Source organism: Leptonychotes weddellii, chromosome 12 (genome assembly GCF_054177405.1).
Source record: "Leptonychotes weddellii isolate Sample4059 chromosome 12, ASM5417740v2, whole genome shotgun sequence".
NCBI lineage: Eukaryota > Metazoa > Chordata > Mammalia > Carnivora > Phocidae > Leptonychotes > Leptonychotes weddellii.
This window is the reverse complement of record NC_138380.1, coordinates 33,484,793-33,511,081: the sequence shown is the minus strand read 5'-3', so window position 1 is coordinate 33,511,081 and position 26,289 is coordinate 33,484,793. Positions and strand designations below refer to the sequence as shown.

At 37.4% G+C, this 26,289-nt stretch overlaps 1 protein-coding gene across 2 annotated transcripts in view; it reads left to right on the top strand.

The window, feature by feature from the left end:
* The window catches only part of ZNF277 (zinc finger protein 277), a 103,741-nt gene that overhangs the window by 38,068 nt on the left and 39,384 nt on the right, over positions 1–26,289 (top strand). The window contains exons 2-4 of one of the 2 annotated variants that reach the window (XM_081800237.1): positions 17,221–17,422; positions 23,323–23,411; positions 23,684–23,766. In XM_081800237.1, the coding sequence (XP_081656363.1) occupies positions 17,221–17,422; positions 23,323–23,411; positions 23,684–23,766 (374 nt within the window). The remainder of the gene's footprint in view (positions 1–17,220; positions 17,423–23,322; positions 23,412–23,683; positions 23,767–26,289) is intronic. The other variant, XM_081800238.1, reaches the window with a different exon arrangement.

Here is a 26,289-nt window from a genome sequence, read left to right as displayed (position 1 = left end):
AAGAATTACTTTCTAGGTAAACATGTTTGTAAAATGGAGTGATACTATGAATTTTTCATATTCAAATCCTTTAGAGCCTTGCGATTTCAGAGCTGCTTCATTGCTGAGGAGACTGTTATAAAGAGGTCTTTTACTAGTTAACAATTAAAATCCATCAGATAGAATCTTAGCTGATTTAACCAATGCTGAATAATATAGTAAATACTATCACTGCCAAGTATTAATAATAGGTTTTCTTCTAAAGAAGTTAGACTGAATTAGTAATTGATAATTCTAACATCTCACCCAAAGATCACAAAACAATTAGCATGTTACCTTAATTTCAGAATCTATTGTGGTATTTACTGTTTAAGATAGCAGAATTGCTTGTCCAGAGAGCAGAAAATATATTCAGTGACTTTTCTCCACATGAAAAATTCATTCAACATAAATACTGATTTGAGACTACCACTTGACTTTATTCTAAATTATGAATATGTTTGGGACATAAACCAAAGAGTGAATTGCATTTGTAGAGTTGTCAAAGAAACAGAACACTCTCCAGTCAGTGGAAGGACAAAAACCAATTTTTTTCAAGTAACTAATTGATATCTGATACATACATACATACCTCAAATCTATACATATAAAAAAATATATTTATAGTATATCTCATATATCATATATGTCTTATGTCTAACATTTCTCAATATATCTAATATATCTCAAATATATAGGAATTCAAATGTTCTAAAATAAGAGTTTAGGGTGCCTGGGTGGCTCAGTCGTGAAGCGTCTGCCTTCGGGTCAGGTCATGATCCCAGGGTCCTGGGATCGAGCCCCGCATCGGGCTCCCTGCTCCGCAGGAAGCCTGCTTCTCCCTCTCCCACTCCCCCTGCTTGTGTTCCCTCTCTCGCTTTGTCTCTCTCTGTCAAATAAATAAATAAAATCTTTAAAAAAATAATAAAAATAATAAGAGTTTAAATCAGTGGTTATATGGTACTCTTGAAAAGTCTATATTTATTGTCTTTTTCTGTGCCTAAAAAACTATTCTTAACCTGTTTCATGAAAACAAACTATTTATTATATCTAAAAATGTTTATATTGATGAATTAAGTTACCGAATACTAAAATAAAAAGATGGCATAGCTCTTTAGTTTTCTAAAGAGAGTCTCACAACTCAGAAGTTTGTGGTTCTATCAAAAACACTAATTATACTTAATAGGAAATACCAGATTTAGAGTTTTCAAGTTGCCAACCCATTTCATTAAAATATTTACTAGAATACTAATTCCAAAGTAATTGCCTGTCAAATCAAATCAATTAAAGCGGGTTAAAGCCAACCTCTGTGGATACACTTTGTAATTTCTACTGGGTACCACTTATTTAGAGACAGTTTGTTATTGTTATTGGCATAAGTCAGGCCAATAACCATTCAGATCTTTCTGAGTTAGAATCTACCCTTCCTTCCTTCCTTCCATCTTTCCCGCCATAGATTTCATTATATAAAAGCATTCACCAGTTCACTTTGTTTCCTCATTCCTGCCAAAAAGTCTTTTATTTGACAATGTCTTTGTTACATGGGCCCTCCTGTTAGGATCACCAGCATTGTTTGCAATAGGTTATTCTGGTTAATTAAATTTACCATTAAATGAGGTTAGAATTTTAATGCCTCTTTTGTTTATTTCCAGATTTATATTCCCAAATCCCTAATGTCTGACCCCTGACTACTGTCTTCTGCTGGTGGAAGGGGATAAAATTGAGGACTTAATTCCTGTTTCCATTATTTCTTAGAATGAAATATATATGTATCTAGCCTTGAATTCCCCCTAGAGCCCCAGCATCCCTGGTCCTGTCCCTATCAAAGAAGAACTTTTAGTAGCTTTACACTTAAGTACTCTGAAATATCTTTGACAATGTACAGTAGAAGTAGTAGGGTGTGAAAAAATATTTAAAGTAATCATATAACGCAGTATAGTCATTTATCCTCCATTCCAACTCCTTTTGGATTTTAAATCTCTCATTGGCAATAAACATTAGAGTTAAAATATTTCCAGAGAACTGAATATATTTAACCATGTATGTTTTAAAGCGTATATTTAACAGTAGTAATCTTGTCTGATTTAAACAACAAATTAATCATTTATCATATTAATAAGGCTTTGTTTCTATCCATTTACATTATCTTCCTAGGATTTATTTCCCCCTAAAATATCATGAATTTATAATATTTCTAACAGCTGCTTCTGTTCGGAAACATTTCAAGTAATAAGTAACATTTTATTACTACTGCATTATTAAAGTAGACACTGCTAACTCCTCTTAACAGAATAGATAAGAAGGTATGTATAATCCAGAAACATGTAATCTATAGCCAAGAAATGAAACCAGTATACCATTTAGTTTCCCAGTTTTGCACCAAAGTTGCCTGGGAGGAAACTTTGTTATGATTTTTGGTTAAAGTTTTTATTTTTTTAGAGATTTTATTTATTTATTTGACAGTGAGAGACACAGCAAGAGAGGGAACACAAGCAGGGGGCGTGGGAGAGGGAGAAGCAGGCTTCCTGCTGAGCAGGGAGCCCCATGCTCAGCTCAAGCCCAGGACCCTGGGATCATGACCTGAGCCAAAGGCAGACGCTTCACGACTGAGCCACCCAGGCACCCCTAGTTTTTATTTAAATTCCAGTTAGTTAACATCCTGAGAGGAAATTTAATCACATTTTCACTATTAGGTAGTTTTGAAAGTAAGAAATGCAGCATGGAGGGGCGGCAGCAGCCAAAATTTCTCTGCAGTGTTTTCATAGTCTAATAAGAAAAAGGAGCTTAATCAGTATTATCTCATTAGCCATAGTATGGGTGGAAACCAAACTATTTCTACAACCTCTAGTCTACTATATGGCTTGCTCCTAAGCTCCATTTTTTAGTAGCTCCTAAGCTAATTGAGAATTTTCTAGACAAAAAAGTGTAAATCTGCAAATAACCAATTTCCGAGCCCATCCTTGGGGAATTTAATAGGATGGACAGTGTTTTGGGGGTGTATAAGAAAGCAGTTTCTGAGTATTTCTAGAAAAATTGGACATGGTAATAGCTCCAGCATTACAGTAGTGTGGTTGTCATCCAGTCTTTTTCTGACTCATCTTTGGTATTGATTATGCTTGCATACAAACTGAACAGACCCGCTTGACTAGAAATAATTAGGTGATAGGAGTCAGGCTCTCTGCTCATCGGAGTCTGCTTCTCCTTCTCCCTCTGCCCCTCCCCCCCCCCATGCACACACACTCTCAAACAAATAAACAAATAAAATCTTAAAAAAAAAAAAGAATTAGGTGATAGAATGTGCTATAGAGCTTAACACCTAAAACAGTTTTTCTTTATAGAATGGGAATGTAAAAAAAAAATCTTCGGGGAGCAAGAGAGTTGTTAATCCTGATTCTATGTGAAAAACATGTTGCCTTTTCTCAAATCTTTACTGTAGACAGGATGCAGTAATCTGGTCCTATTAGAGACTTTCTGGAATATATATCCTCATAGATAAAGAATCCCATTATGACTGTTGTCAGATAGTAAATTCCTGTATTTATATAAAAGATAACATTTTACTTCCAGAAACAGTAGTCCGCAGGGTTAACTTTAATGGTAGAGATTTTAGGCACTGTGATAACCAGTTTAAAAAAAATAGTTTTGCCGGGGGATTTGTCTGTAGTTTCTACATTATATCCTATATAATTATGCCTGTTCTGTCTTCAGGCTCTCTCCTTCTGCTCTGGCTGCAAAGTGAGATAATTTAAATCCTACTGCAGAATGGTGATTAATTTAGTTAGTTATTTGATTGCTTGAAATCCCAACATGAGGACACTTCACATACACATCATAAATAAAAATGTTAGACTAAATGATAGAAATATATTGACAAGATATGTGGTTTTTAAACTTTTTGGAGTCCCCAGAATTCTTTAAGAATCTATTAGATCAAAAGACCTTCTTCCCAGAAAAATTCACATACGTATCATTTTGAATATAGTTTCACATTGAACTCCGTAGACCTGAGTCTGTGAATCAGCTAGGTGCTTATGGACCCAACATTAAGAACTTTAGCACTAATTAGATCTGCCCTGTCTAATATGACAGCCAATAATCACTTATAGCTATTTAAATTAAAATTAAACACAATTAAAGTTCCCTATTCTCACTATCCACATTTTCAGTGCTCAATAGCAACATGCGGCTACCATATTGGGTAGAGCAGATATAGAATATTTCCTTCATCTCAGATGGTTCTATTGGACAACACTGGGTTAGATGTTTCTAAAATAGCCTACTTAAGAATCTTATCATTATGTATATGTGTTTGTGTAGAGCTGCATGATTTGACAACCTAGAACATAGATGTTGTAAGAAAAATCAGCTGCTTTTAGGCACAGAATACAAATCTTTTCTTGAAACATAAATATGTCTCAAAGTAAGGCTTCTAGCTAACCTCAGCTGGGCCTTCAGGACTTTTCTACTGTGATTTCTTTTTTATCTTTTTGTATCTAAATTGCATTTTCCATAGTAGTAGTTCTGAGTCTCTTCCACTTTTCCTTAAGCTCTTGCCTTTCGGTATGGTTGGAGACCTCATGTGTTCAGAAAACTGTGGCTATCAATATAAATTTCTTCAACTGCCCCTATCTCGATATTAAAAATCTCATTGAGTTTTCTTTTATTTTAATGTGCTACAGAAATAGCAAGGTGATCAAGAGAATACAGAAGCCTCTGAATTTCAACAATATAATCAGAACCTAACAGTAAATAGTTACAAAGTGACCTTATGCTTTAGAAGCATGGACTCCATTCTCATACGATTTGATCTTTTAGGTCCAGGTTAGGGCTGTAGAACGTGTATTTTGAATTAATCCACAGGAACTTCTAATACACATCACTGTAGATAATGCCCATCCTCAAACTTACAGCCATATTCATAATTATCAGTAGTAACACTAGGACGTTTGCTGAGCTTACGTGTCAGTCATCCATGTGCTTTACATTAATTTCCTCAATTAATCCTCATAACTACTCTATCAGTGATCATTATGATTAATCCATTTTATGGTGTGGAAACAGGCTACGAGAGGTTAAGTAACTTGCCCAGGACTGGTTAATAGGAGTTAATGGGACCAAATTTTTTTTTAAGATTTTATTTATTTGTTTGAGAAAGTGAGAGAACATGAGCAGGGGGAGAGAGGCAGAAGCAGACTCCCTGCCGAGCAGGGAACCTGATGTGGGACTCGATCCCAGGACCCCAGGACCATGACCCGAGCCGAAGGCAGACGCCCAACCGACTTGAGCCACCCAGGTGCCCCTACAGTATTTTTGAATATGTGTACATTGTTGTACAGCAGATCTCTAGAATTTTTTTACCTTGCATGATTGAAACTCTATACTCAATTGAACAACTACTCCCCATTTTCTCCTCCCCCATCTCTTGACAACCATCATTGTACCTTCTGCTTGTCTGTGTTTGACTACTTTAGGTACTTCATATAAGCAGAATCATACAGAATTTGTCCTTTTGTGACTGGCTTACATTTAAGTCTTCAGTCCATTTTGAGTTGATTTTTGTGTGTGCTATAAAGTAGGGTAAATGATTTCATTCTTTTGCATGTGACTATCCAGTTTACACAACAGTGGTGTTCTTCACCAAATGATTGTTGAACTGTTAAACTTTCCCAAGTGTAGTCTTGGCATCTTTGTCAAAGATCATCTGACAGTATATGTGGGGGTTTATTTCTGGGCTCTCTGTTCTGTTCTCTGATCTCTGTGTATCTGTCTTTGTGCCAGTACCGTCTGTTTTGATTACTGTAGCTTTGTACTATGTTATGTAGTCAGGAAGTGTGATTTCTCCAGTTTTGTTCCTCTTCGTTCCTCAAGATTATTTTGGCTATTCAGAGTCCTTTGTGGTTCCATATAAATTTTAGGATTGTTTTTTCTATTTCTATTTCTAAATCCCATTGGGGTTTTGATAGAGATTGCTTTGAATTTGTAGATTGCTTTGGGTAATGTGGACATTTTAACATTGTAAGTCTTCCAATTCATGAACACAGGCTGTCTTCCCAACTATTTGTATCTCAATTTCTTTCCTCACTATTTTGTAGTTTTCAGTGTACAAGTCTTTTTGCCTTTTTGGTTAAGCTTATTCCTAAGTATTTTACTCTTTTTTTTTTTTCTTTTTAAGATTTTGTTTTTAAGTAATCTCTACACCTAACGTGGAGCTTGAACTCACCACCCGGAGATCGAGAGTCACATGCTCTACCGATTGAGCCAGCTGTGTGCACCCTGTATTTTACTCTTTCTGATGCTATTATAAATGGAATCATTTCCTTTTCAGAAGGTTCACTGTTAGTGTATAGGAACACAACTGATTTTTGAATGTTGATTTTGTAGACTGCAACTTGCCTGAATTTATTCGTTATAAGTATGTGTGTGTGTGTGTGTGTGTGTGGAATCTACAGTATTCTACATATAAAATCATGTCATCTGCAAACAGATAGTTTTACTTTTTCTCTGATTTGGATGCCTTTTATTTCTTTTTTCTTGCTTAATTTCTCTTGTTAGAACTTCCAGTATTCCATTGAATAGAAGTGGCAAGAGTGAACATCCTTGCTTGTTCCTGATTTTAGAGGGAAATCTTTCAGTTTTTAACAGTTGAATATAATGTTAACTGTGAGCTTTTCATATATGGTCTTCATTATGTTGGGGAAATGTTTTTCTTTTCCTAGTTTGTTGAGTGTTTTTATCATGAAAGGATGTTGAATTTTGTCAAATGCTTTTTCTGCATCATGTGATTTTTATCTTTCATTCTGCTAATGTGATTTACCAGAGTGATTGATTTTCATATGCTGAGCCATCCTTGCATCCCAGGGATAAATCCCGCTTGATTATGGCATATAATCCTTTTAATGTGCCATTGAATTTGGCTAGTATTTTGTTGAGGATCTGTACATGTGTATTCATTGGAGATACTGGCTGGTAGTTTTCTTGTAATGTCTGTCTGGTTTTAGTATCAGGTTAATGCTGGCCTCATAAAATGAATTTGGGAGTATTCACTCCACTGATGTTTTGGAGGAGTTTGAGAAGGCTTAGCACTAAGTCTTCTTTAAATGTATGGTAGAATTCTTCTGTGAGGTCATCTGTTGCCAGGCTTTTCTTTGGAGGTTTTTCATTACTGATTCAAGCTCTCTATTGGTCTATTCGGATTTTCTGTTTCTTCATGATTCAGTTTGGCAGGTTGTATGTTTCTAGGAATTTCATCCATTTCATCTAAGTTATACAATTTGCTGGCGTGTTTCTTATGATCCTTCTATTTCTGTGGTATCAGTTATAATTTCCCCTTCTTTCATATCTGATTTTGAGTCTTTTTTCTTAGTCTAACTAAAGGTTTGTCAATTTTATCTCTTCAAAACAACTCTTGATTTTATTGATTTTTTTTTGCATTCTTTATTTCATTCTGTCCTAATCTTTATTATTTCCTTCCTTATGCTAACTTTGAGCTTAGTTTTTTCTTCTTTGACTAGTTCCTTGAGTTGGTTAGTTTATGAGATCGTTCTTCTTTTTAAATATAGGCATTTACCACTGTAAGCTTCGCTATTAGTCCTGTTTTTTGCTGCATCCCGTATATTTGTTGTATTTTCATTTTGTTAGGACTTGTTTTGTGACTTAATATGTTATGTTACTTCCTTAATTAAAGACCTTCTGAATCTACTCACAACTTCCAGATTAAATATAAATCCTTGGGCTGGCATTAAGGCCCACCAGCATGTGATCCATCTACCCTTGCAGCTTTTTTTACTTAGACTCTAGCACTAATTGGCTATTTTGACTTTTAACTACCTATATATACTTGCTGGAATTCTTTGCCATTTCAAGAATCCTCTATGAAGGGGCTCCTGGGTGGCTCAGTCGTTAAGCATCTGCCTTCAGCTCAGGTCATGATCCCAGGGTCCTGGACTCGAGCCCAGCATTGGGCTCCCTGCTCAGCAGGAAGCCTGCTTCTTCTCCCTCTCCCACTCCCCTTGCTTGTGTTCTCTCTCTCCGTCAAAAAATGAATAAAATCTTTAAAAAAAAAAAGAATCCTCTATGAACAATTTGCTTCATTTCTCCTGATTTGTGTGCTTTTTTCCCTCCCTATCCCTTAACCCTTGATTTATATGGTCAACTTTGCATATGTTGACTAGTATTATAATTATTTGTATAGTTGTCTCATTTTCCTCTAGCAACTTCTTCAGGATAGGGATTTTATGTTAATAATCTTTGTAGTTTTGATAGTGTCTAGCATATACTTTCTGCATAGTAGGCACTCAATTTTAAAATGGTAAATTTAATCAGAATTTTTCATCTTAAATGTCAAGACTTAGAAAGTGGCCAAATAAAATTATGCTTGCTTTATTTCTTTCTCTTAATTTTATCTGTCACAGTCACATTGAGGAACTCATCAGATAACTTGCTTTTTATTTAAAAATTTTCCTGTGTTAGGGGTGTATGGGTGACTCGGTTGAACATCCAAGTCTTGATTTTGGCTCAGGTCATGAGATCAAGCTACGTGTTGGGCTTCATGCTGAGTGTGCAGCCTGCTTGGAATTCTCTCCCTCTGTCTCCCCCTCCCCCACCCCTGCACAAAGCTCATATGCTTTTGTGCTCTCTCTCTCTCTTAAAAAAAAAAAAAAAGATTTCAATGTTAAAGAAAATTGGGGGTAAATGAATGCATTCATAATCTTTCATTGTTTTTCTTTTTGGATGTTTTCTTTCAAACCTTGTACTTGTATGTGGGTATATGTAACGTGTATTTGTGTGTGTGAGGAATTGTATGCAATTCATTGTGGGTTAGGCTCTTTTCAACAAATAACAAACATGATTTACATTATTTCTCCATTGTCTTCATAATTGTCATTTAGCAAATGCATAATATACAGCACAGATATGCTTTTTTTAAGATTTTATTTTTTATTTTTTAATTTTAATTTTTTATTGTTATGTTAATCACCATACATCATTAGTTTTTGATGTAGTGTTCCATGATCCATTGTTTGCGCATAACACCCAGTGCTCCATGCAGAACATGCCCTCTTTAATACCCATCACCAGGCTAACCCATCCTCCCACCCCCCTCCCCTCTAGAACCCTCAGTTTGTTTTTCAGAGTCCATCGTCTCTCATGGTTCGTCTCCCCCTCCAATTTTCCCCCCTTCATTCTTCCCCTCCTGCTATCTTCTTCTTTTTTTTCTTAACATATATTGCATTATTTGTTTCAGAGGTACAGATTTGTGATTCAACAGTCTTGCACAATTCACAGCGCTCACCATAGCACATACCCTCCCTTTTATTTATTTTAAGAGAGAGAGAGACAGAAAGAGAGCACAAGTGGGGGGAGGGGCAGGAGAGGGAGAGAGACAAGCAGACTCCCACTGAGCTGGGATCCCGATGAGGAGCTCACTCCCAGGACCCTGAGATCATGACCTGAGCCAAAGTCAGATGCTTAACCAACTGAGCCACCCAGGCACCCCTGCCATATTTTAAAGAACTGATTTTCATTTCCATGACACTTAGGTTGTTTCTATTACTTTGCTTTATAGGTGATGTTGTTAAAAAGTTTTTATAGCTTTTTGCTTGTGTTAAATTAGCTCCTTAAATTTCTAAGCACATGTTTATTAGGTTTAAGGGTTGAATGTGTTTATAACCCTGTTCCCATACCAAAGGCTGTGGCAAACCCGCCAGCTGTAGCTGAGCGTACTAATTCAGCACAGCCTCATCATCAGTCTCAGTGTGGTGGCAAGAATGTATAACAACACTCACTTAAGTCCATCCCCCCTTGCCCATATTCCCCTGCTCTTAGTAGTTGTATAGTAAATTAATCTTTTTTTTCTTTTTTTAAAGGTTTTATTTATTTATTTGTCAGAGCGAGCACAAGCAGAGGGAGCCGCAGGCAGAGGGAGAAGCAGGCTCCCCGCTGAGCAGGGAGCCCGATGCAGGACTCAACCCTAGGACCCCAGGATCATGACCTGAGCTGAAGGCAGACACTTAACCGACTGAGCCAGTAAATCAATCTTTTTAATATTAGGTCTCAGTAATTTACAAAATGAACTATTAGCCCAAGGGTAGTTAAATAAGGGTCTTACATTCTTACTCTGAGCTTTAGAGATATGTTGTGGTTAAAAAGACCAGACCCTGTCTTCTCCATTTTCCAAATGCATCTGTATGGGGCACACACTTAGAAATTAAGGAACTGACAAAAAAAAAAAAGAGAGAGAGAGAGAAATTAAGGAACTAATTTGTTCAGAAAGTAGAAGGTTTTTTGTTGTTGTTGTTAAGAGAGAAGTGAGAGGGGCGCCTGGGTAGCTCAGTCGTTAAGCGTCTGCCTTCGGCTCAGGTCATGATTCCAGTGTCCTGGGATCAAGCCCCGCATCGGGCTCCCTGCTCTGCGGGAAGCCTGCTTCTCCCTCTCCCCTCCCCCTGCTTGTGATCCCTCTCTCACTCTGTCTCTCTCTGTCAAATAAATAAATAAAATCTTTAAAAAAAAAAAAGAAAAAAAAAGAGAGAAGTGAGAGAAGTACTTTAAAGAACTTAGAAATAAAGTTACCTTCTTGACGTTTAACTTTCAGAATAAAACTAAGACATAATAAATGAGATTGAGTTGGCATCGGAGTCCTATGGAAAGGGATGGTGTTTGTCAAATCAAAAGCTTAGAGAACAGGCCTGAAAATATTATCCAGACTTGATAAAATACTAAAGAAAGCAATCATCAAATAAATTACACTAATATAAATAAAGAACAAATGTAAAGGAAATGTTTACTTTGGAAATTGGGTGTTTATAGCATTTTCTAAGTTAAAACTACAAAAACAGAAATATCCTGCCCGTCTTCATATTCCAAATTTTATGATTATCAATTAGATTATCTGAATGTGATAAGAGTAGCAACTAAACTTACTTGATCTGGGTTGAGTATATCGCCACATTATGAGTATATCACCAAATTACTGCTTTTTTTTTTTTTTCAAAGTTTTAGCAGTGTGATGGTAGTGTGCAAAGCAAAGTGTAGGTACTTCCTTAAAGGGGATGTGTGAGATGTTGTGCAGTTCCCCATGAAGGAATGTTGAAAAACTTCTTATCAATTATTTGTTGATATGGGCTTTTCTTTTCTCATTTGACTTAAGGGGGACAGAAACCTCAGAAGCTTCTTATTTTTCCTTCAAAGCACCAGCAGCTTTTATCTACTTGGCAGAAATGGTAGACTGTAAAGTTTAGGGATACATTTTAGCACATAGATGTATTATGAATTCATGACTGGTTTTGTTCCCTAGATAGAACCTTACTACTCAAAGTATGGTTGTGGATGAGCAAACTGACATCACCTGGGAACTTAGACATGCAGAATTTCAAGCCTTTTTACCTCCTAGACCTACTTTGTTAGTTCATGTCCTCCAAGAAGCACACACTAAGGTGGGATTTGACGTGTAAGAGATTTTGGGGGGAAGATACCAAAGGAAGGAAAAAAGAGAGAGTGCTGGAGGAGGTAGCAATGTAGGTCTGACCCCTGTGAAGGAAAGAGGGAAGGAAGGGCAGTGGAGTAGAATGTCAGACTGCGGCACAGTTGTAAGCAAGTTTCTGACAACTTGATGGGAGTCCTCCAGCCAATGTCACATGTCAGTGAAATTCCATGTCTCATAGGAATGAGTCTGCCTTACTATTTCTGCTGCCTCTAGTCATGTACTGAGAGCAGCCTGTGGAAGCTTAGCTTCAGTGCAAGTAGGATTTCAGAGCACAGCACCTGAGACTATCTTTCTTTCAATTATGCTCATAGCAGCAGGAGATTGGACTGGCATGTTTCCCTGGCCACCACACCTCCTGAGTCAGGATCTGCATTTTAACAAAGTCTCCAGGTGAATTATAAGCACATTAAAACTTTGAGAAGCAGGATCCTAGAATAATAATTTGGCACTTTGGGGATTTTACCCAGAGTCAGTAAAATTGTTTATAATTAGCATAGGATCTCCTCAAAAATTCAGCTCTCTTGGGATGATATTTTTTACAGTTCATTTGAACAGAGTTGCTGTTCAAAGTGAGAACTAGAGCAGATAATTTGTTGTTGTTAATTTATAAGAAATGTGTGAAGCAGATTTGGGGCCAAAGCAGAGTTTCCAAGATGCTTTGCCTCTTTGCTGAAAGGAGCTAGATACAGTTTATTTCCTTTTGCCTTTTCAAATTCAAGGTCCCTGTGGCAAAGAATTCTGTATTTCTGTATTTATTGTTTGTTTACCATGTGGTAAGGTGTAGCTATGATTCTTATGGAATCTAGAAATAAACAATCTATTGGACAGCTAGAAATAAACAATCTGTTGGACAAATCTTACTGAGTTATCTCTGCTGACCCTGTGCTTAGTATTTGAGAAGCTCTCTTTAGGACAGAGTACAGTATCAGGTAAGCTTTGCCACAAGGCCCTGTTCCCTATTTACAGACTTTTCCATGAGTTCACCGTATTCTCATGTATAGTCAAGATGTCTACAATCCCCATGGAATCATCCTTTGAACCATTGATCCTCAGACTTCAGTTTAGGGACTACTGCTTGGTAAAAGTTACATTTCCTCAGTCCACAATAAAGTCTTAAAATCATTACTTTTTAAAAGCCCTCCAGGTGATGAAATGCAAACAGATTTGGAAACCACTACTCTAAAGTAAAATATATATTGGAGATTCAGACCTTTCACACAGAAACATTCTCTGATGGAGTGGTATAATTTACTCTGCCATCCAAATGCCCCTTGTCTCTGTCTACTGGCCAGTATGAATGAAAAATTTAAAAAGAACTTAGAAATTCCTCATTAAACATACTTTAATTATACTCAATACTTAGAATTTAGTGTAGTTTTTACATCATTCTTCATTATCAGTGGGCTCATTACACCAAGGCCCACAGCACTAAAGATTTGGATGTCATTATTCTGTACTGCTCTCATTCCCCTAAAAACAGACAGCCACAGGTGTTTCCTGAAATGGGGCTTACCTAGAAGCTGAGTTAAAGGTACAACTCTAGTTTTAAGTAACTCTAATCTTATTCATTCTTTCAGACACTTATCAAATACCATCTATGGTTCATGCACTCTATAGTCTACACTAGAGATATGAAAATAAGATTTAGTCCTTGACCTTGAGGAGTTCTCATACTGCCCTAGAGACACATATTACAACAGAGATATTTGCTCTTCTTGGGCATGGAGAGATGGAGTCAAACCCTCAAAAGGAGTTGGGGGGTTGGGGTGCTGGCAAACAAAACAACACAAATGCATCACATGAGACTCCAGTCACTGCTCTTCTTGTCCAGCAGCCATGCCAGGAATATCTAACGTTGGAGCAGGTCACCTGGGCTCATCTAAAGCTTAACTCATTATCCATCCCTCTCACAGAACAAAAAAAAACCCTGCTTTTCTGCCTACATTTCTAGATTGGTGACTGGCACCCCTCATTTATACTGCCTCGCCAGCCAGAAACTCAGAAGGCATCCTGGTCATCTTCACTCCTTATAGCCAATAGCCAACCAGTAATCAGGAACTGTCAGTTTTAGCTCTGCAGCCTCTCCTCTGTCCATCCCGTCAAAGCACTGCCAACATTGCTGCCTCCATTCTGGACACTGCAGTAGTCTCCCAGCTGGCCAGTCTCCTCATCTTGAGACTTGTCTCTTTCTCATCCGCTCTCCCCAAAGCAGTTTTAAACGTAGGAGTGGCTCTACTTCCTATAGGAAAAGGTCCGACTTCCTCTGTCTTCTGTATAGGGTAAGAGTGCTAGTGCTTTAGCCAGACTGCTTGGAGTCAAATCCTGGCTCCACCGCTTACTGGCTGTCTAGGGCAAGGCACTTAGCCTCTCAGTGTCTCAATTTCCTCAACTATGAAATAAGGAAGGAAATGGAATCTCTGTCCTTGGGTTTTTGTAAGGGTTGATTGGGTTAATACTATACATATAAAGTTAACACTGTACATATAAAGTGCTTGACAATGCCTGGCACAAAATGAACCCACAGTGCTGGTGGCGGTCCTGGTGCAGTAACACAGTGTACATTCCCCGTGAGTAAAGACAACCAGGATTCACCTGGCCTTGCAGGGATTAACAGTCCGAAGTGGGGAAAGAAAGACAAGTAGGTAAACAAATTACTTCTTTTGATTGATGCTGTTGTAAATTTGAGCATGATGCTAAATGATTAAGGAGTCAGAATGCTAAAATCTTACTGTCCAAAATGTTCTATTAAAATTTTTATTTTCTGGGAGTGCCTGGGTGGCTCAGTTGGATGAGTGTCTGACTCTTGATTTTGGCTTAGGTCATGATACCAGGGTTGTGATATCAAGCCCCCACCTTGGGCTCTGGACTCATCGCGGAGTCTGCTTAAAGTTTTTCTCTCCTCCTCCCCGTGCACACGCTCACTCTCTCTTCTGTCAAATAAATAAATAAATCTTTAAAAAAATTTTTTTTTCTCTTCTGGATTATGTAGTAACTTGAGTTCCCAAAGCAGCTTAGTACCTCCTAAACCACAAGTTCCTCATACATGAAATTTGCATATTTATGGTTTTGTTCCTGTATGCCTTTACAGTAACCACAAGCAGTTTGGTTCTGGGATGTGTGAACATATAGTTTCATTCTCTTAGGAATAATTTGAAGAAAGAGAAACTGGGCATTGAACATCCAAAAGGGAGGGGAATGAACCACAGAAGAATATTGGAGAATTTGTAGTGAAACCCTGGGAAAGCAAATGGACAATGACGGAGATAAACTGTACCCAGTGGTTTTTGGAGGAGGTGGGCTACTGAGATTTGTTGGTGGAAGTAGTATTGCGGAGACTGAAGGACACTGGCAGCATACGCAGAAATTCAGTGTGGCTTGTAAATACATATGAATTCAAAATAGCACTGAGTGTGTACATTAAAGAGAAACAGAGATTTGGGGAAATGCCTTTTGGAACTGGGGGCAGAATAGTGTAGTGTTTGAATTTAGTCTTAAATTACTATGTTTATGCCCCTTGATTTAACAGAAAAGTTACAAAACTCTCAGTAGTCTCATCTGTAAGATGGGGATTATAATAGTACTAACTGGAAAAGGTAGCTATGATTGAGAAAGTGACCTGAAGCCCTTTGCTGATAATTTACAAATATCAAACACTTAGGAATGTTAGCTCTTGCTATTGGTGATGATTAATACATTGTTTTCTGTAGTCAGGCAAAATGAATTTACACATACATCATTCAAATTTGGGGAGAAGGGTGTAGGATGGTACCTGTTATTTTCTAGATGGCCAGTAATGTTTACTAATGGTACCTTTATTTAGAATATATGTTGTCTTTTGTTGCCCCATTCTAATGAATGTAAAATATAGTTTCATAAGTATATTACCTCTCTTCCCCCATCCTATTTTTAACATGAGGGTTTAAGTTCCTACAGAATTTAACTACAACTGAAGAACTATAGAACTCCAAAACTCCTTGCTTCCATTGTATAATTTAATAAATGTAATGGTAACACATCACTTTTGTTAATAGTGCTTCTTGAAGTGCTTGTATATTTTAAATACTCTCTACTTTGTCATGTGTACCCTATTTTCACCTTTTCTGGTATTAAATAATTTTATGGAACTAAGATAGAAGTTTAATATAGCATATACTTTAATATGAGCAGAGTATTATGAGTCATGTATTAGAGGACATGTCCTTTGGGACACCTTCCCACCCCAGCTCAGTTAAGTGACTCTCCTACCCATGCTCCCACAAACCCTATACATTCCGTCTCTCTCTATCCTTTCAACTTACTTGTACTGTCAAACAAGTTGCAAGCACATTAGCCTTGATAATAAGGATCCTATCATGCAACGTTAAGCAGAAAAGAACAGCACTCAGTAGCTACTCAGCTGATTTTTGTGGAGTGAATCAATGCTTACCCAGTGCTAAGACCATGGTCCTTAGTGCACCAGTGACTGTATCCATGAATTAGGCAATTAAGAAGCCCTTTAGAAATAAAGTAAGATAAAAACAAGAAAATAAAATTAGTAGTAAGCTAATTCCAAAGACTTTTCTGTGGAATAACTGTTTTTTTTTTCTTTAAGATTTATTTATTTTAGAGAGGGAGAAAGAAAGAGAGAGAGAATGGAGGGGAGGGGCAGAGGGATAGGGAAAGAGTCTTAAGCAGACTCTGCACTGAGCGCGGAGCCAGACATGGGACTTGATCTCACGACCCTGAGATCAGGACCTGAGCTGAAACTAAGAGTTGGATGCTTAACCAACTGCGCTACCCAGGCTTCCGGAATAGCTGTCTTTATGAAGAAGATTCTCTGCCCTTCCTCAGATACTAAATGTCTTACCCTAGTTGCCTACTTACTACTCAGTAGCTTGCATAAGGTGACAGGTCCAGCCTTCCTCCTTGGAAGACTGAAGAGGGCTCCTGACACAACTGGCTGTGGTTTGAGGCCTGAATTCAGAACTATAGACCTTACACAGCTCAACTCTTAAAGATACCATAGATGATGTTAGGAAAATGAATAGTATCGGCAGGAAAAATGTTTACCATGTATGTCTAGTAATTGAGCATTCATCTCTTTGTTCACAAGAACTTGAATTATGGTATGTAATTGTGTAACAAGCAAATGGTAGACATAAATCAACATCAAAAATTGCCACCTGGGCCACCCAGCACATGCTGTGTCAACCCAATGTGAGAGCTGTCTTCTTTGCACATGACAAATAATCAGAAACAGGAAAGAGTTTGCAGGTGCAACAGGAAGCAGCTTAAAAGACTGGCCTGGTATCATCTGGAGCCTCAATATATACCATTTACTTCCCATAGTGTGATGACTATCAGCCATAGGTCACAATTGCACCATAGAACCTTAACCCAGCATGTTACAGCCGTCCCCCGGCAAGTAGTCCCGGAATTGCTGCCATTGGCCAGTGTCCAAGAATGCTTGAACAGCTGCTCTGACAAATGGGTTTCCCCCATTCAAGCCGGCAGTGGGAAGTTTGAGCTGCTTTGCAACACTCCCTGCCTCTAGGTTGCAGAATCTATTTAAAATGATAATAAAGTATCCTGCTCTCTGGCACTGTGTATTTTTCATTTTGGAAAGACGTAAATATCTTTAGGATGCAGGAGGTGAGAAATGATCCTAAAGAGTTGATTTCAGCTTTTTCTTTTTCTTTTTTTTTTTTTCCGCTTTTGCTTTTGCTTTTTCTCTCTCCCAGACAGTAAGGATTGTATCCTGGAGCCGCTTTCCCTGCCAGAAAGTCCAGGTGGCACCACCGCTTTAGAAGGTTCTCCATCTGTCCCTTGTATTTTCTGTGAAGAACATTTTCCTATGGATGAACAAGACAAACTTCTAAAGCACATGATTATTGAACATAAGATGGTCATAGCTGATGTCAAGTTGGTTGCTGATTTCCAAAGGTAAATTTTGTTTTTGTCCATAAAAGAATTAAATTCAGTATTCCATAAAGGAAAGGCATAACTTATAGGTAAGCTTATATATAAAATTATTCCTATGCAAATATGAACATTCATATTCTTTTTCAAGCATTGTTGGGAATGGGGATCTTTGGTTGGAACCTGTCAGGCCAAAAGGGTATTGTGCAAAGAACTCTCCATTTAAATGCTGTGATGAGGTTGAGAACCAGAAAGAAAAAAAAAGTCATTCAACAAGCCAAAGGGGTATAAGTAGACAGCTGTTGAGGTCAGTGAATGAGGTACTGAGAGGAAGAAGATGAAGAGGATGAAGAGCAGATAGATAGAGGTGAGTGGTTGAGGAAATGCCAACCATGGGCATGTGTGAAATGTAGGAACTTCCCTTATATAGCCAGGACCCAAAGTGAGCTGAACTACAATTTAAGAGCACCTGACTTAGAATATCCATACCAACAGACAGGTAATATAAGCAATTATTCATTGTTTTCTAATTCCTAATTCCTAGAACTGATTGTCCAAGAGAAATGCCTTTTCTTTTTTTTTTTTTTTTTTAATTTTTTTTAAAGATTTTTATTTATTCACTGAGAGAGAGAGAATGATAGAGAGAGAGCATGAGAGGGAGGAGGGTCAGAGGGAGAAGCAGACCCCCCACCGAGCAGGGAGCCCGATGCGGGACTCGATCCCGGGACTCCAGGATCATGACCTGAGCCGAAGGCAGTCGCTTAACCAACTGAGCCACCCAGGCGCCCCGAGAAATGCCTTTTCTTAAGCAGATGGAGTGAAGCACTTATGTTCATGTTGTTATTAGTTGACACTTGGAAGCATTTTCCATATACACAATAGCATGGTAATTAACTGGCTTTGTACAGTTACTGAAAGCATATATCTTGGTATATCTGGCCAGGACCCATTTCGAGATACTCTGCCCTGATTTCCCTACAAAACACTGCAGTAGCCCAGATGTTGTAGTATCTCTGCATCTAAACTCTGTCTGCCAGGCCACATCATTCCTAGCAAGCAACTTCTTTCTTATGATGGGTCTTGCAGAGCAGCAAGCTGTATCACTAAGAGTAGACTATGAAACCAGGCAGGCCTAGGGGTGAATGCAGACTTGGTGAATTCCTGACCACGTAACTTTGAACAAACTACTTAAACCACTCTAAGCAGCAGTTTCCTCATCAGTAAAAGGGGATAACACCATCTTGCATAAGATGGTTGAGTGTTATGTAAAACAGGACATGTATAGCACCAGCTAGTGTCTGGGACATTTTTTCTATCCACCACATGGTAGCCAAAAATTTCATTATATTTGGATTACAAAAGATATATATTTGAAATCTTAGTTTTCCACAACTATAGCTTGAGTTCTCTATAGGTATTTATGCTGTCTGAATGCCTAATTATTATTTGTCAAGTATAACTTTTGAGAAAATTGAATTTAGGATCCTGAATACACTAAACTTCGAGAATGAGTTTGTTTTTAAGTTGCCTACAGGAGTAATATTAGCTATTCTCTAACCCTTCTCTCAACTGCCTAGCACTAATACAGAACGTCTGTTGAGTGCTTTCTGTATTATTATGGCCCCTTATATCCACTCAGCATTGCGATTTTTTAGTAAATTTTGGTGTTGCCTGGTCAGTAAGCAGAGATAGAACAGTGAAGGAAAGTTATATGAATGATATATGCTACCAGCTGGTAGAATAAACCAATTACTACATAATTTCAGAGGAAGCACTTCATACTTCCCCTTCTCATTCCTTAATCTTTATTTTCCGTTAAAATATTTGTGTTTTTATATATGTGTATGTGTGTGTATGTGTGTATTTTGGGAGTATTCTCATACATGATTTCTAGTTGTATGTAGTCATGTCTGTTGGATTTGTTTTAGATACTTTTTAGGCTAGAGGTATTCTAATTCTTATCAAGTAACCATTGATGGGACTATCAAATGAGCTATTTGATAAGTTGTATCACTCAGCTTTTCTTTGATGTAAATCTATTCTTTTACTTCGCTTTTTCATGTAAATGCAAATTCTCCCTCAGGAATTGGAAAAAAATAAGATGATCTGCCAGTGATAATTGAGATTTTTCTTTCTCCTAAAGTCTGTGAGGAATATCTAAATTTGAGTTTGTATTTTCCTTTTGCGCTTACGTATGATAGCTAAGCAGCTATATTTGTACTAACCTCTCTTTTGTATCCTTGATATTAATCTCATCTGTATGTGGGCAGGAAAATCAAATTATTTACTAGGTCTCAGACTCAGGAGTCAATAATTAAATGTTGGAATCAGTCACCCTCTAAATGCAGTTATGCTATAAAATGGGTGCTTTAATTAAAAAGCAAAAGATACATAGTTGATATATATAAGTGCTTTCTATATAATAAAGTGTGTGGTTAACATGTACTTTAAATTTGGAAACCCAAATTTTCCTTGTCAGCCGTCATCTCAGTAAGCTTCACTCTGGTGGTTAGTTCAAATTGACCAAGAATGTATGTGATAAACTCTTGCTTTTAAGTGCTTTTTAATACATCCAGTCTCCTGTAGATAATACCCTCCTACTATTTAGGAAAACTAAAAATTCCTCTCCAAAAGAATACAAACATTGACTCTGAGAGTTAAGTTGGAATCTTCTCAATGCTACAGGACTTTTTCCTAACGTCAGAAAAGTCACAGGGGTGGGTATATGTGTTTGTGTATGTATAGATTTACGTGTGTGTGTGTGTGTGTATATGTATGTATGTATACATATATAACTTCTCAGAGAGGAATTGTTTCTTCTGAGTACAATAAGTAATAAAGATGATAAATAATAGATGAGATAGACTGACTTTGTGCTTTACTGGAAAGAAGCTATAAATTTTCATGTTAAATATATTTAACATTTTCTTTATTGGAAAAAAATTAACAGTAAAACTTCCTCAGAATAAAACAAAAATAAAAATCTTTCCTTTGAGCCACTTAACGTCGTTATTTATACTGAACCATTTGCTAGCTTTATTCAGTAAATAAAATTTTTCCAGAAGATAAATGCTAACTCCTTAATTCTTACCCCTTTCTATATTAAATTCCACTCATTCAGTGCTACTTAATTAACAACCATATCTCAAATCTTTAGGCCGTTATCAGTAAATACACCAATTACAGTGAGGGGATGGGCGGGCAAGATTACTAGAAGAATTTTTTTGGGAAACAATTCAGTGAAACATGATTGAAATTCTTCCAAAAGAAAAAAGTATTTGCTAATGACCTAATAATTACTCTTATGGCTTTTTAACTAAGTATGAAATGCTTTGATAACTGTCCTCCCAATAAAGAATTCACATCACATATCATTTCTTGGCTGCCTTTAAATATTGAGTGATTACAACTGTAGCTTTAAATACACTAGAGTAGTAAGAAAACCTGAAGAAGAGACATACTAAGTGATCCCTTAACATCGACTATCCCCCAGATGGTCTTCAATGGAACGGTAATCAGGGTGAGGAACCTCTCCATGGTTTATTGTAGCAGTATTCATGATGAAACTCCTTATCGAACTTGACTGTCCTGGTGTTTGTTTAAGTCTGTTATCTCAGCACCCAGTTCTGCTGTATGAATTTGATTAGTCATGAAAATAGATGGCTATGTAGTATGGTTTGGAAGAACAATCCGTCTTCTGGGCACCTGGGTGGCTCAGTCGGTTAAGCGACTGCCTTCGGCTCAGGTCATGATCCCGGAGTCCCTGGATCGAGTCCCACATCGGGTTCCCTGCTCGACGGGGAGCCTGCTTCTCCCTCTGCCCCTCCCCCCTCTCATGTGCTCTCTCTCTCTCTCTCATTCTGTCTCAAATAAATAAATAAAATCTTTAAAAAAAAAAAAAAAAAGAACAATCCATCTTCTATTCCTGGCATCTCTAATAGAGGTTCTCCTGTGTTCCTTCATCCCAGGCACCACTGTGCAATAGAAAATATGCTGAGGGGAGAATAAGGAAAATGGCTGGGAGTGTCATTTTTTTTTTTCTTACGTCTTCTCATGCCTTTTATTTCTCCCTTTTTCTCTCTCCCCTGGTCTGGGGGTAAGTAGTGGGGAATGGAAAAGAGGAGAATGAGAGTAGCTGTGTAAGATACTGAGGAGTAGACAGTGCTGTCACTGCCCTCTGTGACCAAAGAATAATGTTTCTGCCTTTTGTAGGTCTTTTCTTCTTTTTGTTCCTGTTGTTGAATCCGATATGCACTTGCCTTCTGCATCTGACACTTCTAATATGGAAGCCAACAAGCTAGCCATGGTGTCAGTGGTTATGGTTTGAGGGTGAGCTGGAGCCTCAGATACATCGTTTTTAGATCTCTTAAGGTCTAGCACTATTCTATAAGGAAAGAGTTCTCCCCTTATTTATCCATCCGGGTCAACAGTGTGGTTGTACATGAGAAGAAAGAACTAAAGCATGGTTTTATTTTCATACGTTATTCTTTTACTTCTTTTCCTTGTCTAAACTCAGTCTTGTCGTCTGTTTATATTTTTCTCTGTCACAGTTCTCTCTTTCTCTCAGACCTCTCTCCCAGCACATTTTTTTTTCAAATACATGAATGCCCTTTTTGTAGAGCACCATGGGGTTGGGACATTAATGTTAAGAAAAAGGGAAAGAAGAATTAAAAGGAGACAAAATAGTGAGAGTTGAAGGCTACTTAGAGAAACTTACAGGAATCTTTAAATGCTCTTCTACTCTTAAAAACATTTCTTGCTGGGGCGCCTGGGTGGCTCAGCTGGTTAAGCGGCTGCCTTCGGCTCAGGTCATGATCCTGGAGTCCCGGGATCGAGTCCCGCATCGGGCTCCCTGCTCGGCAGGGAGTCTGCTTCTCCCTCTGACCCTCCTCTCTCTCATTCTCTCTCTCTCAAATAAATAAATAAAATCTTTAAAAAAAAAAAAAAACATTTCTTGCTAACCTACTATGTACAAAACATTGCTAGTTGCTATATCAAGCCATTTAAAATGTCCAAATTTTTACTGTCTCTTACTAAATCTATTTCAGTAAGTCCCATCCCTTTCCGGGGTTTTTCTTTTTCTGCTATAAGTTTTTTGGGGTTTTTTGGTTGTTCTATGTATCAGCCATATAGCCTAATAAATGTCAACCTTTCCATGTCCCTTCTCCCCATGAAGGAAGCTACCTTCTTTTCTTGGTACCATTTATAAATGAGATTGCAATTGCCAATATAAATCTTGTTAGATAACCGGGAAAATGAACAGGTTGTTGAATCCTGTCATCTTACTCCTTTCATCAGACAGTGCAGGTCTGGGTGTTATGCTATGCTTTAAAATTTACCCAGGGTGCTGCTTCTAACTCCACTCATTAGATACAAGAATTGTAAGCTTGGCTGTTTTTCCAAAAATCTGCCTCCTTTCAGACACAGTGTGCACATACAAAATTTTTCTGTCTTGTCATGTAGGTATTGAATTTAGACTGACGTCTCATTGCATATTTTTTTGCATTCAGTTCTTTTTATGTGTAAGATAATCACCCAGCTTTCAATTTATTGGAAAATGTGTGATAAAGCCTATTTAATCATTGTTGCATTTTAAATTCACATAAACTTAGATGTGATTTCAGAAAAACTTCATTATCACATAAAAATAATTCATTTTAACTTCCTCATATGTCTGTTTATTGAATTTAGGGATAGTAAAGTTTAATCATGTCCATGCCTTTGCAGAGTAATTTCATTTCATTAAATATTTATTTCATATTTCTACAATGCTCTACTGCCTTTCCATTTACAGATTTTCTAGCAGTTCTCAGTCAACATTTGATTTATTGTTTTGGGATAATTAAATGGTCTTATAAAACCTTATCACTCTACAGTAAGCAGTATATTGAGTCTTACTGCCCTTTCTTTTTGATTATTCTAAGGTACATTTTATATTGGAGGAAAAGGTTCACTGAACAGCCCATTACAGATTTTTGTAGTGTGATAAGAATCAATTCCACAGCTCCACTTGGTAAGTATACATCTTAGCTACCATATTTTCCCTACAATCCCAAAATTCAAATGAATAATCTTACTTTCTTAAATTAGAATTCTCTCATTTTCATGATAGCTAAAATTAAATTACTCTGTTTATGTTGCCTAACTTCAATAAAGCTAAACAGAACTATATACCAGAGGAGAGATCCTAATGGACATACATATATGTGTTTTTTAAAGGAATAAATCCTTCTGGAAAAAAATGATAAATATCATTTCTTATTTCTTTTCCTAATCTCTCAACAGAAGAACAAGACAATTACTTTTTGTTATGTGACGTTTTACCAGAAGATAGACTACTTAGAGAAGAACTTCAGAAACAGAGACTGGTAAGAATGGTTTTAGAGGATGAATAATGTCTCGGAAATATGTGTAAAATCACTTTTGTTATTATTTTTTGTTCTCAGTTGTTACTCTCTAAACTTTCAAACATACACAAAAGAGACAATATATAAAGATCTTAGAAGATAAGGATACACTTGATTGAAGATTAAAGCGTTTCACGTTAAAAATGTGGTGAGAATTTTTGACTTTGTTTTACTTCCTGGATTATCTCTAAAATAACAACAGAGCTTACACATTTTAGTATAATTTTAGCTGCCTGGCACATGCTAGGGTTCAGCAGTCGTGGAAAAATGCCCTCAGCTAAAATTGAGTTGAATTGATTAACTTTTTTTCTCTCCTCTTCACTGGAATGTGCTATGCACTAGCACTTCTTTTATTCCCCTTTATGAATTCAGCATATGGTTTGATCATAGTAGCCTTTCTCATTTTCAGCTTTAATCATAAGCAAGCTAATTTGAAAATCTCAGCATTTTTGGTCTTTAAAAAAGATAACAACATACACAATTGTGAAAATTTCTGTTTTCATGAGTGGAACAGAAATTGGCTCATTTTTTGAAGTTAATAGTTTTGTTTATAAGTATGCAGTTTTCCATTGTTTGTGATTTAATCTCAACTATTACTTGAAAATGACTTGCTCCTCCTTTAGTGGTACCTTTAAGCGTTCCTTGTGTGTTTGGATTTGGCTAGATAATGTTATGACAGAGAGCTGTGATTTCATTGTTTTCTGCTAAATTCTCAAGACATCGAAGAAGAAAATAAATTCTATCATAGTCATAGCATTTAAGGAAGTCTCCTGAAGCATATTATATTTTGTAAACACCCCAAATGGTTATTTCTCACATAGGGAGAAAGGATATTGTTGGATGTTGCCTTATATGTCAGAGAAGTTATGCTTTTACTGTGGCAGCAAACCCAGTAAAGAAACAGGACTTCTTAAGTCTTTCCTCTTTCCCTATTGTAGTGTCTTAAGTAATCTACAAAACAAGGATGAATTTGCAGTCATTTTATGTGTTTTGTTTTTGTTTGCTTGTACTTACTCATAATTTTTTACTGCTTTGAGTTTTTTCACTGTTGCTCACAGTGGCCTTAATCAAGAATGATCAAACTGACATAATCCTAGTGTCCCCAAGGATTTCTTTATATCAAACGCTACTGCTTCAGCCATTGCTATTACTCTATACACAGAATCTTTACTGTATGTCTGCAGATAGATGCAGTCCCAGAAATACTACATCTCTAAAATTTAGGTGATCTTTTAAGATTCTGACACCACTTGCAGCATGTGTTTTTTTCCCCAAACCACTAAGCGATTCTCCAACACCAGCTGGGTGTCCTACAGTTCAACTCAATTCTGACACTATCTCCCCAGAGATAGTATCAGATTCCACAGATTGAGGGCTCAGTCCCACAGAACTGTCCTCCGCTTCAGATGACAATTGCAAGTCCAAGTTGTTACCTGTGCTTCTGACCCACTGACTATAAATCAGAGGTTTCCATGACCCCCTAGCCCCCGCCCACCTTGGATTTCATTAATTTGCCAGAGTAGCTCCCTCTAGGAAACCAGTTTACTCACTACATTACCAGTTTACTACAAAGGCTATCAAAGAATATAAATCAATAGCAGATGAAGAGATACATGCATGGGATGAGACCCCAAGCAAAGGAGCTTCTGTCCCTGTAGAGTTTGGGGCCCAGCAAGACAGCACATGGACGCATTCTGGTTCATCAGCCTGGAAGCTCTCCAGACCTTGTCCTTTTGGGATTTTTGTGGAGGCTTCATTACTTAGACATGACATTGGCCTTTGGTGACTGAACTCAGTCTCCATCCTCTCTCTCCTCCTAGGTGGGGGAGCGGGGGTGGGGGGCTGCTGAAAATTCTAACCCTCTAATCACATGGTTGGCTCCACTGGCAACCATCCCTCACATCCTTAGGTCACTTAGGTGCTTTCCACAAGTCACCTCATTAACATGTCAAAAAACACTTTTTATAGCTCTGAACACTTAGGACTTTAGGAGCTAGTGCAAGGACAAAGACCAAATATGTGTTACTTATTAAATCACATCACACCTTCTTACTAACTTTATAGTCTGAGGGGGTGATAGATTTGATGAAAGTGAGTATTATGGCAGCGAAACAAAATGTGAAATTGCAGTCAGTTCATATATATGTATATATTCGTTGAATTCCTGCTTAACTAGATAATCATACAAAGGAAAAAATGCAAGGCATGGCTCATGTCATAAAAGAGCATAGAGTCTAGAGAAAAAAGGCAAATATATGTTCTTATCTCAGATATTCATCTTGTGGGGCTTGTGAAGAGATATTGTGAAGTAGATATTGCACGTAATACACTTAGTGTCTGCCACATAGAAAGCACTCAATAAAGGTTGCAAATAACAATAATAATACTGTGTATTAACAATGAAATGGATTTGGGCAATTGGAGAGTTGTGGAAATGGGAGGAAAAATGCATATGGATCTAAGTATTCAAGATGTCAGGAAAGT